Raw genomic sequence first — 16,574 nt, forward strand, 5'->3', positions numbered from 1 at the left:
CTGAGCAAGGTAGCCGGCCCTCGCAGGTTAATGTCACTTGTGATTAGCCAATCCAGTGCAGAAATTAGGGCTTTTTGATGAGCCCATCTTCACGGAATGATTTCTGAAGGGGTGCTATGCAGGGGCCAGCATCACAGACAATGGACACTAGAGCTAGCAGCATGGAATCAGAATGGCAATCTGCATTAGGGAGAATGTTGTTGCTGAGAAGAAGCCATTAGAAGGGACTGGATGTGCTCAATGCCATGCAATGATTTTTTTTGTCAATGGATCTGTTTATTTATTTTTTTGTCTCTACAGACAGTTATAATGGTAGAATGTAGTTATAGGACTTACAGGATGATACTCCAATGGTTTAGCGCTATTTGTATTTGAGCTGCTAGATCACAGCTGTGCTCCATTTAGATCTGAAATTGTGCAGTGTAATTTATTATATTTTTTTTGTGGCCGTTCTGCAGAGATGCATGGTATAATCGGGTCAACAGATGGGGTTGATTTCCAGTTGTTGTGATTTATGGTTAGGTCCGAACACGGAGACTGGGGATAGTGATGGGAAGGGGCTTCTTTTTCCTGAATGAAATCCCTTCTCCCTGACACACACACTCTCACTCAAGTGGAGAGAGTAGTGGGGAGGATACTGCTAACTGCCGCAGACGTTTGATTGGGTTCACGTCTCCTGCTCGCGAGGCAAAGACGTGTCCAGTTGAATGTGTATCGCTACAGATTTGTGGGCCAATTTAATTATCTGCAAAGGAAATTGAATAATATTGCATCTCGCAGCTATAGAGTAATAGATATTTCAACACGCACTTCCAGCTCCCCCCAGGAATACGCTGGCTAAGCATTACATTATAGTCTAATGGGTGGCAGGTAGCCTAGTGGTTAGCGCATTGGGCCAGTAACCGAAAGGTCGCTGGTTCGCATACCCGAGCAGACAAGGTGAAAAATCTGTCAATGTGTGTTTGAGCAAGGCACTTAACCCTAATTTGCTCCAGGGCCGCCACTACTGTGGCTGACCCTATAAAGCACCACATACACGTATTCAGTGTATGAATACATATCTATATTTTTTTTCTTAGACTATGCCAGGATTTTCTGACATTCCTCCTGATAACTTTATGATTGTTCTTAATGCACTAGGAATTTGACTGTATCACTATCTCATGTACTAAGCAGCCATCTCTCCCTTTTCATCCACTACAGCCCTACCTCCCAAGCCACCAAAACCCACTCCCCCTGCTGTCACTAACAACGGTATGAACAACAACATGGTGCTGCAGGACGCCGAGTGGTACTGGGGAGACATCTCCCGCGAGGAGGTCAACGAGAAGCTGAGGGACACGGCCGACGGTACGTTCTTGGTCCGTGACGCCTCCACCAAGATGCACGGCGACTACACTCTCACGTTGAGGTAAGACTACCCTTCCCCATTCCCTTCCTCTTAAATACTTCTCACTTTTCTTGATAACAAGTGTTTGTTGAATATTTAGTTTTTAATTGGTTCTCTATTGGTTTCCACCTTCAGAAAAGGGGGTAACAATAAGCTGATCAAGATATTTCACCGGGATGGGAAATACGGCTTCTCTGACCCCCTGACCTTCAACTCGGTGGTGGAGCTCATCAACCACTACCGTAATGAGTCCCTGGCCCAGTACAACCCCAAGCTAGACGTGAAGCTGCAGTTTCCCGTCTCCAAACACCAGCAGGTAACCATCAGCATAATCATCAACTATATTTGTTTAGGACTTTTCATACAATACATCTTAGATAAAAGGTCTTTGCAAGTTCATCATCAATCTGAAGTTTCGATCCATTTCTTCTCCTTTCCTCCTCAGGATCAAGTGGTGAAGGAGGACAATATCGAGGCTGTGGGGAAGAAGCTCCATGAGTACCATCAGCAGTACCAGGAGAAGAATCGAGAGTACGACCGACTCTACGAGGAGTACACCAGGACGTCCCAGGAAATCCAAATGAAAAGGACAGCGATCGAAGCCTTCAATGAAACCATCAAGATATTCGAGGAGCAGTGCCAAACGCAAGAGCGGTACAGCAAGGAGTACATTGAGAAGTTCAGGAGGGAAGGCAATGACAAGGAGATCCAGAGGTAAGGACTTGGATCTAGACCCCCCCAAAAAATTATAAAAAGGTTGAATTTGGACAGTAACATTTTCTTAACTGATCAATTTCTTCATGTCTCTTAACTATGTGAATTATTGTTTTTCTCAGGATCATGGGCAACTATGAGAAGCTGAAGTCTCGTATCAGTGAGATCGTGGACAGCAAGCGGCGTCTGGAGGAGGACTTAAAGAAGCAGGCTGCTGACTACCGAGAGATCGACAAACGTATGAACAGCATCAAACCCGACCTCATCCAGCTCCGCAAGACCAGGGATCAGTACCTCACGTAAGTATAATCTCTATCCACCTCCTAGTCTCAAATAAATTCAATTAACTTTGTTCTGGTGAGGGAACATCTGGTAAAGGTCTCCCTACTTCCGGTCTCTAATCGGTGTTGTCATGGTTCTTGTGTTCCAGGTGGTTGACCCAGAAGGGAGTCAGGCAGAAGAAGCTCAACGAGTGGCTAGACATCAGAAACGAGAACACAGAAGAGTGAGTATTCTAGACTGACCTTCCATCCTTTTTATGTTCCTGGTATCTAAAGTTGACAAAAGGGAATCACATTGCACCATTTTTAAATGGGGTAGAAACATTCAATATCAAACTTGAATTATCTAACTCCCTCTCTTCGTCCATCTGTGTTCTCCAGTCAATACTCTATGGTGGATGACGATGAGGACCTTCCCCACCACGACGAGCGCTCCTGGAAGCTGGGCAACATCAACCGGCTGCAGGCTGAGGCCCTCCTCCGGGGGAAGAGGGACGGAACATTCCTGGTTCGAGACAGCAGCAAGGCAGGGTGCTACGCCTGCAGTGTTGTGTACGTATAAAGACCTTGTACTCATTCTACTTGCTCGTTATAGTACATTTGTGTACACATCTACCTCATCCAGAACTGACATTACCTGCTTTGGTTACTGACATAATTTACCTAAGAACTACTGCAAACACAGTTCAGAGACCGTTTGGGTACAGGTGTTATGTGTTCCCTTGAAGGTTGGGACTGTGCTGCTTTACTCAGTTTCTGTTTACCTCAACCTGTATTCCAGCTATCTGCTTCTACACTGTTCAGTACATCAACGTTGGCACTGCAAACACGCATCAGACACTGTAGACTGGTGTAGCATTCAGTGTAGACATTGCAGCTCAACCGTGGACTAGTTTAGTGTAGGGTAGAACCTCACTTGACCAAGGGCTTGATGGTTTGTCGAGTCGTAGAATCAGGTGTGCCGTAGGGCTGGGCTGTAACAAAAATGTACAACCCTGACCTAACAGGACATGACTTGACATTTCTCTCTCTCCTCTCCAGGGTGGAAGGTGAAGTGAAGCACTGTGTCATCAACAAGACGCCCTCGGGGTTTGGCTTCGCTGAGCCTTACAACCTGTACAGCTCGCTCAAAGAACTGGTCCTCCACTACCAGCACACGTCACTGGTCCAGCACAATGACTCTCTGAATGTGACACTAGCGCACCCCGTCTACGCACAGCAGAGGCGGTGAGGACCCTACCGGCCATTCAGTCGGACAGAAACGTCTACTCAGACTTTGTCCTCAAGGATTTTAAAAAGCTAGGATGTGTCTTGCCTACTAACATACATACTTTTTATCCACAAGAGAGGAAAGGACTAAAGACAACCGCAAAACGAAGCCTGAAAACATTTCAGTGACTGAACTGACTATGAGCAGTGGCGAGAGCCTGAATGTAGTCTTGTTACTCTCGTGCTTATTGTGGGAGCACAGAGTCAAGGCGAAACTGCTGAACTCTCTCCCTGAGTGGAGGACATTGGAGGCCTTTTCCTAATGGTGCTTGTTCTTTCAAAGCTTTACCAGCTGGAATGTCAAAACGGAGATAAAACTCGAGTGCATCATTTTTTCCCCCTACCGTTCCTCCTCCTCTTTTCCCCATTTGTTTTTACTGTGTGTATGTGTCTGAGAGTGTTTGAGAGTTTGTGTGTGCGTCCTTCTGACCAAAACTCACAGTATCTGAAAGGTGTTGGGGGTGTCTAACACACCTGTGTGTTTAAGTGTTCAGTGACAGACCGTGGATCAACTGATAAATGTAGCAAAATGGCACTTTTGACAAAGTATAATCGTTTTATTGAAAAAGGCTCCTACGGACTTGTTGAATCAAAGGAGCAAAGGAGATGACAAGGTGGCAAGAATTCCGGATTTTTCCCTTGCTTACCAGTGCAGAGACTCAACTGTTCTCTACTGTGGATGAGTGAAAATATGAACGGACTTGAAATGGAAATACTTAATTATGTATATATACAGAGGAGAATGTCAGTACAAAGCGATGAAAACCTACCATACCAAAAAAGCTCAGTTCATTTTCATCCTAATATGCTATGCAATTCTGTGTCTACCTTATTTCTGCAAAGTTGTTTTTATTCTGTTGCAAACCCATAATATAAGCTTGTTTTTATTGCTTGAAAAAGTGTATTTTTCCCATGTAAATATCCAAGAGGATATTTTGTGTCAAAATGCCAAGATAAAAACTGCTTCATATTTTTTAAGAAATTAAATAATAGTAACATACTTTATTACAAATTTTTATCAGCAACTGATAAAATATGAGTGTTTAATTAGTACTTTTTTTTGTTGCTTCAAACTGATGTTCTTCTCAGGCTGAGAGCCTTTTGAGTATTTGACAGCTGCTTCAGTCACAATAAATATTTCTAACAGAGCCACATGTTCTACATCTTAGTCGAAAAACAAACAATGGTAGCATCCAAAGTGGCAGCCTATTCCTTATAGGATACGGGGACTAGGGTGCCGTTTGAGACGTAGCCTATGACTCTTAAGTATGAGCACTCTCTTAGCATGGAATAATGGGAATATTTGTTGATTACTGCAATCGTAATGGTGCATGTTGTACTCAACTTTTCAACCATCTCCATGGAAACAACAGTATAGATTTATTTTGTTATATAACCTTTCCCCTTCACAAGGAGATCAAAGCAAATCTGTGTTTTTAAATGACGAAAATTGTTATTAAAAGTATAAATTGGGAGACATTTGATCTTCCCGTATGCTTTGTCCCTATAGTATTTTTTTCTGTATCAGAAAATCTGTTGAGTGTTTTAAAGGGGTGGATCAACTCATTTCGAATAATGATTGCTTATTATCTTACGACTTTTTCTGCCAATACATAGTGGTTCTGTTACTTGGAGAAAGTACCAACATTTTGCTGCAACCCTCTAGTAAACATTTAGTGTCACTGCTGCAGTTTTAGATTTTTCACCCCTTTATTCAAAAATTCAAATGTCCATGAGTGTTAATTAGGATTTTAATCTGTACTACACTGTAAATAAACATGTATCAATGGAAATTCACATTGATAGATATTGTATGACCTAACAAAAAAAATAATCTTGATACATTTCTTTTTAGCTCCGTTATGTCCCCAGAATGATAAACATAGTAACTTTTGTCGATAAATAGATTTTATTTGAATTATAAAATATTATGTTCAACTTTAGACTATCAGCTAAAGACTTACCATCCAAGCCCAGTCAATAAAATAACATTAAAATGGAGCATACAGCCATGCAATCTCCATAGACAAACATGGGCAGTAGAATGGCCTTACTGAAGAGCTCAGTGACTTTCAACGTGGCACCGTCAGAATGCCACCTTTCCAACAAGTCAGTCAAATTTCTTCCCTGCTAGAGCTGCCCCATTCAACTGTAAGTGCTGTTATTGTGAGGTGGAAACATCTAGGAGCAACAATGCCTCAGCCGCGAATTGGTAGGCCACACAAGCACACAGAACGGGACCGCCGAGTTCTGAAGCGCTTACCACGTATAAATCGTCTGTCCTAAGTTGCAACACTCACTACCGAGTGCCAAACTGACTCTGGAAGCAACGTCATTACAATAACTTTTTTGGGAGCTTCATGAAATGGGTTTCCTTGGCCGAGCTGCCGCACACAAGCCTAAGATCACCATGCGCAATGCCAAGCGTCGGCTGGAGTGGTGTAAAGCTCACCGCTATTGGATCAATGGAAACGCATTTTCTTGAGTGATGAATCGCACTTCACCATCTGGCAGTCCGACTGCCTAATCTGGTATTGGCGGATGCCAGGAGAACGCTACCTGCCCCAATGCATAATACCAACTGTAAAGTTTGGTGGAGGAGGAATAATGGTCTGGGGCTGTTTTTCATGCTTTGGGCTAGGCCCCATAGTTCCAATGAATGCAAATCGTAATGCTATTCTAGACAATTCTGTGTTTCCAACTTTGTGGCAACAGTTTGGGGAAGACCGTTTCCTGTTTCAGCATGACGGTACCCCCGTGCACAAATCGAGGTCCCTACAGAAATGGTTTGTTGAGATTGGTGTGGAAGAACTTGACTGGCCTGCATAGAGCCCTGACCTCAACCCCATCGAACACCTTTGGGTTGAATTGGAACGCCGACTGCGAGCCAGGCCTAATCGCCCAACATCATTTTCCGACCTCACAAATGTACTTGTGGCTGAATGGAAGCAAGTCCACGCAGCAATGTTCCAACATCTAGTGGAAAGCAGCATGTCCACTGTTTAGCTCTGCAATGTGGATGTGCGTCATTCTGATTGGTCAAGAGTCAATAGCTATTTCAAATCCCCATTCCTATTTACAGCAATACATTTCATTTCATGCATGACACATTACCTTTGTGAGCCCCCATGGGAGTGGTTTATGACGAAGCGTGAGCAAAATAGTCTGTGCAGTGTTTACGAGATGCTGTCACCCTGCCTAGCAGTCTTGCGTCAGTGTATGACCAAAACGGTTAATATGTAGAATTTTCCTTTTTACACATTTTAAAGGAGTAGTTCACTATTTTACAACTTTATGTTAGACGGTTCCTCTCCCTGAAAGTAGTCTATTGGCCATAACAACAAAAATGTAATGGCCAAATGACCTTTAAGTAACATCAAACCAAATGTGGATTTGATTTGAATTGATTTCAGGTTATTTTGATTTTTTTTTTTTAAACATGCTCACATCACTTTCATTGATTGTTAGCTTTTTAGTGGTTGTTTATAGAACTGAACCATGGATTACAGTTTCTCATTGCCAATAGGCTACTTTCAGCATGAGGAACCATCTAACATCCAAGTTGAAAAATATTGAACTACTCTTTTTAAGATGAATTGTCGTTAACTGTTTTTCTTTTGCTTTACTCACATTGGTTCACTCAAGGCCAATAACTACAGAACCAGTTAAAACAAAGCAAGTTTGGATTCAAGCTACTATGTCACCTCTGGGATAAATACCCATTGTACTATACAATACCTTTTCAAGTTTTGTATAATTGTAGTTTGATCTCAGGTTCTGTGGCCATGGTCTTGTTTGTGTCACTTTTGTCCAAAGTGTCATCTCTCTACGCTCTGTGTTCTATTTTATCTTAACCCTCAATGACTGTATGACTTCAGGTGACTGTGACAGAAATGTTGAGATTGAGATTTACCAGTGTTCCCCAGTTTTGCTTCAAACCTGTATTAGGCTTTGTTAAAATGAAATAAAAATGTTTAAGAAACAATTTAAGTAAATTGCTCATTTTACCAGAATATTATGACATCTATGGATCCATAGCAGCTGAAAAGTCCAACTAGATGACTTCAAAGGAAAAAAGACTGAATGCTCCTTTTCAGTTGCAGAACTCTGTGTTGGGTGTCTTTTTTTTCTTTTTTAGGTTATGCAAATTCTGGGTATGGCATGATGGCACAGCATTGATGTCACCAGTAATAAGAAAACCGAGAGCATCTGAACGCGTTGTTCCCTCTGAGAACATTCACATTGTGACTGAATTTATAGAGGCGTATGTGGTTTTAGCTATTCTGTCACTTAATTCTAGAATGGTCTTTCAGTTCCTACATTTCACCAATTCATTTCTTCTTGCAGATACAGGATGTTAATGATATCATTGTATTAAATGAAATGGGTCACTTTATCAGATTTGACTTTATTTTAGCATTATTCTTTGTCATGCACAGTACCACAGTAAGCACAGTGTTCCTTAACCAGGCTGTGGTTACTTAACTTATTTAATGCCTTGACCCACCAAAACAGTCTTGTCACCACTTCATACAAACTACTGGTTCCATCCACAGTGAAATCTTAAGCAGCAACCCAGTAGGGATTGGCTGCCATCCACCATTGTGTGTAACAAGTTTATCACAGTCTTTTAACATGTTTTAAGTGTTTCAAAGACATCCAGTGGCGTGCCAGCAGGCCATACCAGACCTGACTGACTGGGAGCAATGAGTCTTTGTCCTAGGTTATGTTACATTGCTCCAGCTCAAAAGGCACATAGTTCACTGGAGGTTATGGCCATCCCAGCAAACTCGAGTGATCATCTGCAGAGAGCGGGAGTGTGAGAGAGGGAGATCATTTGAGCAATGCAGACCAAAAGTAAATATAGACTGGATTCTTCCCATTGCAGTTCCTTGAATTGCAAACACTAACCACCCTCCTGCCCATCATTACAGTGTCCTTAGTCTGCATTTAGAACCACCAGGATGGGAAATTCTAGAATGTTCAGTTTTAAAACATGCGGAAATGTATTTCGTTAGAATTCGATCACCTTCTAGCACTTCCTCTCAACTAAAGTGCCAGAATGCAGATGTAGCTACGAGATGTAGGATATAGATGAGGTTGATCAAGCGTATCCTCTGACAACCACTGTGTTTACTGTTTGCGTCAGCATGGGAAACGGAAAATGTAAAACCACAGAGCACATGACCTTAACCTCTCGACTTGTACTCGAGCTGAGTACAAGCCACACCTCAGCGGACTGCATCTTTTTCACACATACGAATAAATATATAGACCAAATGTTTCCATAGTAAAATGTAGTGCTCATCTTAAAACATGACCGAAGTAAACTAGATTATGCCTGCATTTAGTCACAGCTTCTTTAAGTAGTAAATCATAAACTATTCATAATACTGAAATAATATTTTTAAAAATTAGCATTTTGATTAAGGAATCTTATAAATGTTAGTTCTACTCCTAACTCCAAGATACCTCGATGCACAAAGCTATTATGGCATCAAAGTTAAACCGAATGAGACAGCTAAGGGGGAGTGTCCATTAGTGAAAGGCCTTAACAAGTTCAAGGCAGTTTCCCATCTTGAATTCAAATTGGTGTTCTAAACACATTTGCCTACATGAACAACTCTAACCCATTGTTCATAATGTTTGTGCCACCATTAGTTCGATCTGCACTAGGTGTATGAAGGCTGGTTAGAGCTGAGGTTGGGGGTCTCCAACCCTGGTCTTGCAGTTGAGATCTACCAGCGAGTCTTACAGTTCACATTGAAACACCTGAATAAGAGTCTCATACAGTAGCCTATATACGGTCATAAATGTAGTGCAGAAAAGGACATTGCAGCGAAGCAACACTCTCGCCCAGCTGGGCCCTGGGTAATAACGCTGCTTAGGTGGATTCTGCTGGCGTTAGATCACAGATGATGACATTAATGGTCTCCTCTGCTCCACATCTCTGATTAATGGGCTTAATCTGCAGAGACATTTTCAGGACAGAGATTTACAATGGTTAAGCTTATAAATGAGGCCAGCAGAGGTCAGCCGCATTTAATGATTTGTATTATGACGTACATGTTAAAAAGAGAGGAGATGTGGGCCCATGTGAAATGTTTTGAGGTACTTAGTTGTAATGAGATGGGATGCGATTTTATGGGTTTTGATTGTGGTTGGTATGTACTGTTGGCGGATGTGGTACATGTTTTGAGTCAAGGAAGTGCACGTGCATGCACACACACTCATAGTAGGGGAAAAAACTGTTGTAGGCCCATTCCAATTTAACAGAGGTGTTTTAATCTCAGTGTTTGGATTTCCATTTTAAAAGTTCTGTCAGATGAATGTCTCAACAGGATGCTCTTCTATCACATCCATCTAATGCCAGCCCTGATTTAAATTAGTATTTAGTGAAAACTAAAGCATGCACCTGAGCATACTCATCATGGAAAGAGTCATACTCATATCATACTCATTCATATGCTAATCATATGCTATGGCTGAGCAGCTGGTAGCCTAGTGGTTAGAGTGTTGGACCAGTAACCGAAAGCTTGCTGGATTGAATCCCCGAGCTGACATGGTAAAACAAATCTGTCATTCTGCCCCTGAACAAGGCAGTTAAACCCACTGTTCCCTGGTAGGCTGTCATTGTAAATAAGAATTTGTTCTTAACTGGCTTGCCTTGTTAAATTAAAAAAATAAAACAAGGACGGTTTGAGAGTAAGTGAAAAATGTAATTCCATTCCAGTTTCATTTGGTGTGTTTTTCCCCCACTATCTAATCATGGCATGGGGTTGTTCAATGACAGACCTGTATTTGTTTACATTGATGGTTTCATTTCAGAGACAAATAATCATGTTTTTTTGCAAAATACTATATATCCGCCTCACTCTCAGAGAAATAAGTAGTACTAGGTTTTACACAGTCAAATCAAATCAAATTGTATTGGTCACATACACAGATGTTAATGCGTGTAGCAAAATGCTTGTGCTTCTAGTTTCAACAGTGCAGTAATATCTAACAAATAATCTAACAATTCCCAACAACTACCTAATACACACAAATCTAAAGGGGTGAATGAGAATATGTACATATAAATATATGGATGAGCAATGGCCGAGCAACATAGGCAAGGTGCAGTAGATAAAATACAGTATATACATGTGATATGAGTAATGTAAGATATGTAAACATTATTAAAGTGGCATTATTTAAAGTGACATTGTTTAAAGTGACTAGTGATCCATTTATTAAAGTGTCCAGTGATTGGGTCTCAATAAATCAAATCAAATCAACTTTATTTATATAGCCCTTCTTACATCAGCTGATATCTCAAAGTGCTGTACAGAAACCCAGCCTAAAACCCCAAACAGCAAGCAATGCAGGTGTAGAATACACTATATACATGTGATATGAGAAATGTAAAATATGTAGACATTATTAAAGTGGCATTATTTAGAGTGGCATTGTTTAAAGTGACTAGTAATCCATTTATTAAAGTGTCCAGTGATCGGGTCTCAATGTTGGCAGCAGCCTCTCTGAGTTAGTGATTGCTCTTTAGCAGTCTGATGGCCTTGAGATAGAAGCCACATTTCTTCAGCCTCCTGAGGTTGAAGAGGCACTGTTGCGCCTTCACCACAATGTCTGTGTGGGTGGACCATTTCAGTTTGTCTGTGATGTGTATGCCCAGGAACTTAAAACTTTCCACCTTCTCCACTGCTGTCCCTTCAATGTGGATAGGGGGGTGCTCCCTCTGCTGTTTCTTGAAGTCCACGATCATCTCCTTTGTTTTGTTGACATTGAGTGAGAGGTTGTTATCCTGACACCACACTCCGAGTGCCCTCACCTCCTCCCTGTAGGCTGTCTCATCGTTGTTGGTAATCAAGCCCACTACTTTTGTGTCGTCTGCAAACTTGATGATTGAGTTGGAGGCGTGCATGGCTATACAGTCGTGGGTGAACAGGGAGTACAGGAGAGTGCTGAGCACACACCCTTGTGGGGTCCCAGTGTTGAGGGTCAGTGAAGTGGAGATGCTGTTTCCAACCTTGTGTCATCTGTGGACCTGTGGGGGCGGTATGCAAACTGAAGTGGGTCTAGGGTGTCTGGTAAGGTGGTGGTGGTATGATCCTTGACTAGCCTCTCAAAGCACTTCATGATGACAGAAGTGAGTGCTAGGGGGTTGTAGACATTTAGTACAGTTATCTTTGCCTTCTTGGGTACAGGAACAATGGTAAGCATCAGGGGACAACAGACTGGGATAGGGAGCGATTAAATATGTCCGTACACACACCAGCCAGCTGGTCTGCGCATGCTCTGAGGACGCGGCTAGGGATGCCGTCTGGGCCAGCAGCCTTAACATGTTTAAATGTTTTACTCACGTCAGCCACTGAGAAGGAGGGGGGGGGGGGGGGCGCAGACTTTGTTAGCGACGGTGGCACAGTACAGTCGTGGCCAAAAGTTTGGAGAATGACACAAATATTCATTTTCACAAAGTCTGCTGCCTCAGTGTCTTTAGATATTTTGTCAGATGTTACTATGGAATACTGAAGTATAATTATAAGCATTTCATAAGTGTCAAATGCTTTTATTTACAATTACATGAAGTTGATGCAAAGAGTCAATAGTTGCAGTGTTGACCCTTCTTTTTCAAGACCTCTGCAATCCGCCCTGGCATGCTGTCAATTAACTTATGGGCCACATCCTGACTGATGGCAGCCCATTCTTGCATAATCAATGCTTGGAGTTCGTAAGAATTTGTGGGTTTTTGTTTGTCCAACCGCCTCTTTAGGATTGACCACAAGTTTTCAATGGGATTAAGGTCTGGAGAGTTTCCTGGCCATGGACCCAAAATATCAATGTTTTGTTCCCCGAGCCACTTAGCCTTATGGCAAGGTGCTCCATCATGCTGGAAAAGGCATTGTTCGTCACCAAACTGTTTCTGGATGTTTGGGAGACGTTGCTCTCGGAGGATGTGTTGGTACCATTCTTTATTCATGGCTATGTTCTTAGGAAAAATTATGAGTGAGCCCACTCTCTTGGCTGAGAAGCAACCCCACACATGAATGGTCTCAGGATGCTTTACTGTTGGCATGACACAAGACTGATGGTAGCGCTCACCTTGTCTTCTTTGGACAAGCTTTTTTCCGGATGCCCCAAAGAGAAAATGACTTTACCCCAGTCCGATTCCTGTACCTTTTGCAGAATATCAGTCTGTCCCTGATGTTTTTCCTGGAGAGAAGTGGCTTCTTTGCTGCGCATCTTGACACCAGGCCATCCTCCAAAAGTCTTTGCCTCACTGTGCATGCAGATGCACTCACACCTGCCTGCTGCCATTCCTGAGCAAGCTCTGTACTGGTGGTGCCCCGATCCCACAGCTGAATCAACTTTAGGAGACGGTCCTGATGCTTGCTGGACTTTCTTCAGTGCCCTGAAGCCTTCTTCACAACAACTGAACCGCTCTCCTTGAAGTTCTTGATGATTTAGGTGCAATCTTACTGGTAGGAATATCCTTGCCTGTGAAGCCCTTTTTGTGCAAAGCAATGATGATGGCACGTGTTTCCTTGCAGGTAACCATCATTGACAGAGGAAGACCAATGATTCCAAGCACCACCCTCCTTTTGAAGCTTCCAGTCTGTTATTTGAACTCAATCAGCATGACAGAGTGATCTCCAGCCTTGTCCTCGTCAACACTCACACCTGTGTTAACAAGGTAATCCCTGACATGATGTCAGCTGGTACTTTTGTGGCAGGGCTGAAATGCAGTGGAAATGTTTTTGTGGAATTCAGTTAATTTGCATGGCAAAGAGGGACTTTGCAATTCATCTGATCACTCTTCATAACATTCTGGAGTATATGCAAATTCTCATCATACAAACTGAGGCAGCAGACTGTGAAAATTAATATTTGTGTCATTCTCAAAACTTTTGGCCAAGACTGTATTATCCTCAAAGCGGGCAAAGAAGGTGTTTAGTTTGTCTGGAAGCGTGACGTTGGTATCCGTGATTATGGCTGTTTTTGTAGTCTGTGATTTCCTGTAGACCCTGCCACATACGTCTCGTGTCTGAGCCGTTGAATTGCGACTCCACCTTGTCCCTGTACCGGCATTTCGCTCGTTTGAATGCCTTGCAGAGGGAATATCTACACTGTTTATATTCAGCCATATCGCAAGACCTCTTTCCATGGTTAAATGCGGTGGATCGCGCTTTGTTTTTCGCGATTGCCGCCATCCATCCACGGTTTCTGGTTAGGGTAGGTTTTAATAGTCCCAGTGGGTACAACATCTCCAATGCACTTCTTTATAAACGCACTCACTGAGTCAGTGTATAGATCAATGTCGTTCTCTGAGGCTGACTGGAACATATTCCAGTCCGCGTGATCAAAACAATCTTGGAGTGTGGCTTCCGACTGGTCAGTCCAGCATTGAATGGATCTCGTCACTGGTACATCCTGTTTAAGTTTCTGCCTATAAGCCGGCACGAGCAAGATGGAGTCGTGAGCGATGTGCCCATTTACAAAGCCTGACCAGAAGACCGCTCTGTCTGCCCCTTCTGCATCGCCGTTGTTTTCGGTCAGCTGCTGGGATTAGATCCATTGTTCTGGGTGGTGGTCCGAAGAGAGGATCTGCTTCGGGAAAGTCGTATTCCTGGTCGTAATTTTGGTAAGTTGATGTTGCTCTTATACAGTTGAAGTCGGAAGCTTACATACACCTTAGCCAAATACATTTAAACTCTGTTTTTCACAATTCCTGACATTTTATGTGAGGTCAGGACATTGTGATGGCCACTCCAATACCTTGACTTTGTTATCCTTAAGCCATTTTGCCACAAGTTTGGAAGTATGCTTTGGGTCATTGTCCATTTGGAAGACCCATTTGCGACCAAGCTTTAACTTCCTGACTGATGTCCTGATGTCTTGAGATGTTGCTTCAATATATCCAAATCATTTCCCTTCTCATGATGCCATCTGTTTTGTGAAGTGCACCAGACCCTCCTGCAGCAAAGCACCCCCACAACATGATGCTGCCACCCATGTGCTTCATGGTTGGGTTGGTGTTCTTCGGCTTGCAAGCCTCCCCCTTTTTCCTCCAAACATAACGATGGTCATTATGGCCAAACAGTTCTATTTTTGTTTCATCAGACCAGAGGACATTTCTCCAAAAAGTACAATCTTTGTCCTCATGTGCATTTGCAAACCGTAGGCTTTTTTTATGGCGGTTTTGGAGCAGTGGCTTCTTCCTTGCTGAGTGGCCTTTCAGTTTATGTCGATATAGGACTAATTTTACTGTGGATATACTTTTGTACCTGTTTCCTCCAGCATCTTCACAAGGTCCTTTGCTGTTGTTCTGGGATTGATTTGCACTTTTCGCACCAAAGTACGTTCATCTCTAGGAGACAGAACACGTCTCCTTCCTGAGCGGTATGACGGCTGCGTGGTCCCATAGTGTTTATACTTGTGTACTATTGTTTGTACAGATGAACGTGGTATCTTCAGGCATTTGGAAATTGCTCCCAAGGATGAACCAGACTTGTGGAGATCTACAATTTTTTTCAGAGGTCTTGGCTGATTTCTTTAGATTTTCCCATGATGTCTAGCAGAGAGGCACTGCGTTTGAAGGTAGGCTTTGAAATACATCCACAGGTACACCTCCAATTGACTCAAATGATGTTGTGATACGGTGAGTTATAAGTGAAATAGTCTGTCTGTAAACAATTGTTGGAAAAATTACTTGTGTCATGCACAAAGTAGATGTCCTAACCGACTTGCCAAAACTATAGTTTGTCAACAAGAAATTTGTGGAGTGGTTGAAAAACGAGTTTTAATAACTCCAACCTAAGTGTATGTAAACTTCCGACTTCAACTGTATCCAATAGTTCTTCCCGGCTGTATGTAATAAGACTTAAGATTTCCTGGGGTAACAATGTAAGAAATAATACATAAAAAAACAAAATACTGCATAGTTTCCTAAGAATGTGAAGCGAGGCGGCCATCTCTGTCAGCTCCATCTTGATTATGGATGTAGCAAATAACTACATTTTTAATAAAGAACTGTACAAATTATACATTTGTGACATCAATTTTTAATTAAAAGAAGAAAGAAAATACAGTAATATGACATCTGTATATAAAACATTTACATTTGACATTTTAGTAATTTAGCATATGCTCTTATCCAAAGCGACACTAAGTGCATTCATCTTAAGATAGCTATGTAAGACAACCACATATCACAGTCAAATATACAGGATACAAACATTCCATTCCAGCTAAACAGTGGATATATAGCATTCACATCTAAAATCCATGAATTAAACATCTGAGGAGAGTAATATTTTACACACACACACACACACAAAGGTACCCATAAGCAATCATTTCTGATGAAAAAACAGAAATGTGAAACATATTATTTTGGAAATAAAATATTCAAGTGCTTGAAACATGCCTGAAGATACAATGATTGGATTTAAATAGCTTAGTGAGTATCTTAGGGGACTCCCATTATGTACTATATGCACTTTAACATTTAGGGTAAACCAATTTTCTTCAATTAAAAATGCTTACTTTAAGCTTCCCCTAATCCCCATTTCTGAACATACAGTAGATGCGGTAACTGTGTGGCTCAATTGTGTGTGAATACATTTTGCCATATAATGTAGGCTTTACTGTACTTTCTTGAAAATATTTGGTATGTTTTGTAAATTTGAACTTCTCGGGCAGTTCCTCCTAAGGGCTAGAGGGCTGCCAGTATCTATTGCCACATGTATATTGATGAAATATGAACTGGATCTCATCTCTGAGGTTAGTTAGGGCATGTTGCAAAAGATACATTGGTGCAATTCATCCATGAAGATGGAAAACTGCTGATGTACATCCAGTTAAGAATGCCAACTTTTTGAACTTATAACCTGTCATAACCTACCATATCTGCACATATT

At 41.9% G+C, this 16,574-nt stretch overlaps 1 protein-coding gene across 6 annotated transcripts in view; it reads left to right on the plus strand.

Annotated features, from left to right (window-relative positions):
- pik3r1 (phosphoinositide-3-kinase, regulatory subunit 1 (alpha)) overlaps window positions 1-7,639 on the plus strand; it is a 50,324-nt gene extending 42,685 nt beyond the window's left edge. For all 6 annotated transcript variants that reach the window (XM_014137300.3, XM_014137306.3, XM_082955481.1 and 3 more), the window contains 7 exons: window positions 1,204-1,411; window positions 1,526-1,706; window positions 1,836-2,104; window positions 2,227-2,403; window positions 2,535-2,609; window positions 2,767-2,937; window positions 3,427-7,639. In XM_014137300.3, coding sequence (XP_013992775.1) covers window positions 1,204-1,411; window positions 1,526-1,706; window positions 1,836-2,104; window positions 2,227-2,403; window positions 2,535-2,609; window positions 2,767-2,937; window positions 3,427-3,616 — 1,271 coding nt within the window. In that variant the 3' untranslated portion in view covers window positions 3,617-7,639. The remainder of the gene's footprint in view (window positions 1-1,203; window positions 1,412-1,525; window positions 1,707-1,835; window positions 2,105-2,226; window positions 2,404-2,534; window positions 2,610-2,766; window positions 2,938-3,426) is intronic.
- The last annotated feature ends 8,935 nt before the right edge of the window (window positions 7,640-16,574 follow it).

Source organism: Salmo salar, chromosome 01 (assembly GCF_965601325.2).
Source record: "Salmo salar chromosome 01, fSalSal1, whole genome shotgun sequence".
In the NCBI taxonomy this organism is placed as follows: Eukaryota; Metazoa; Chordata; class Actinopteri; order Salmoniformes; family Salmonidae; genus Salmo; species Salmo salar.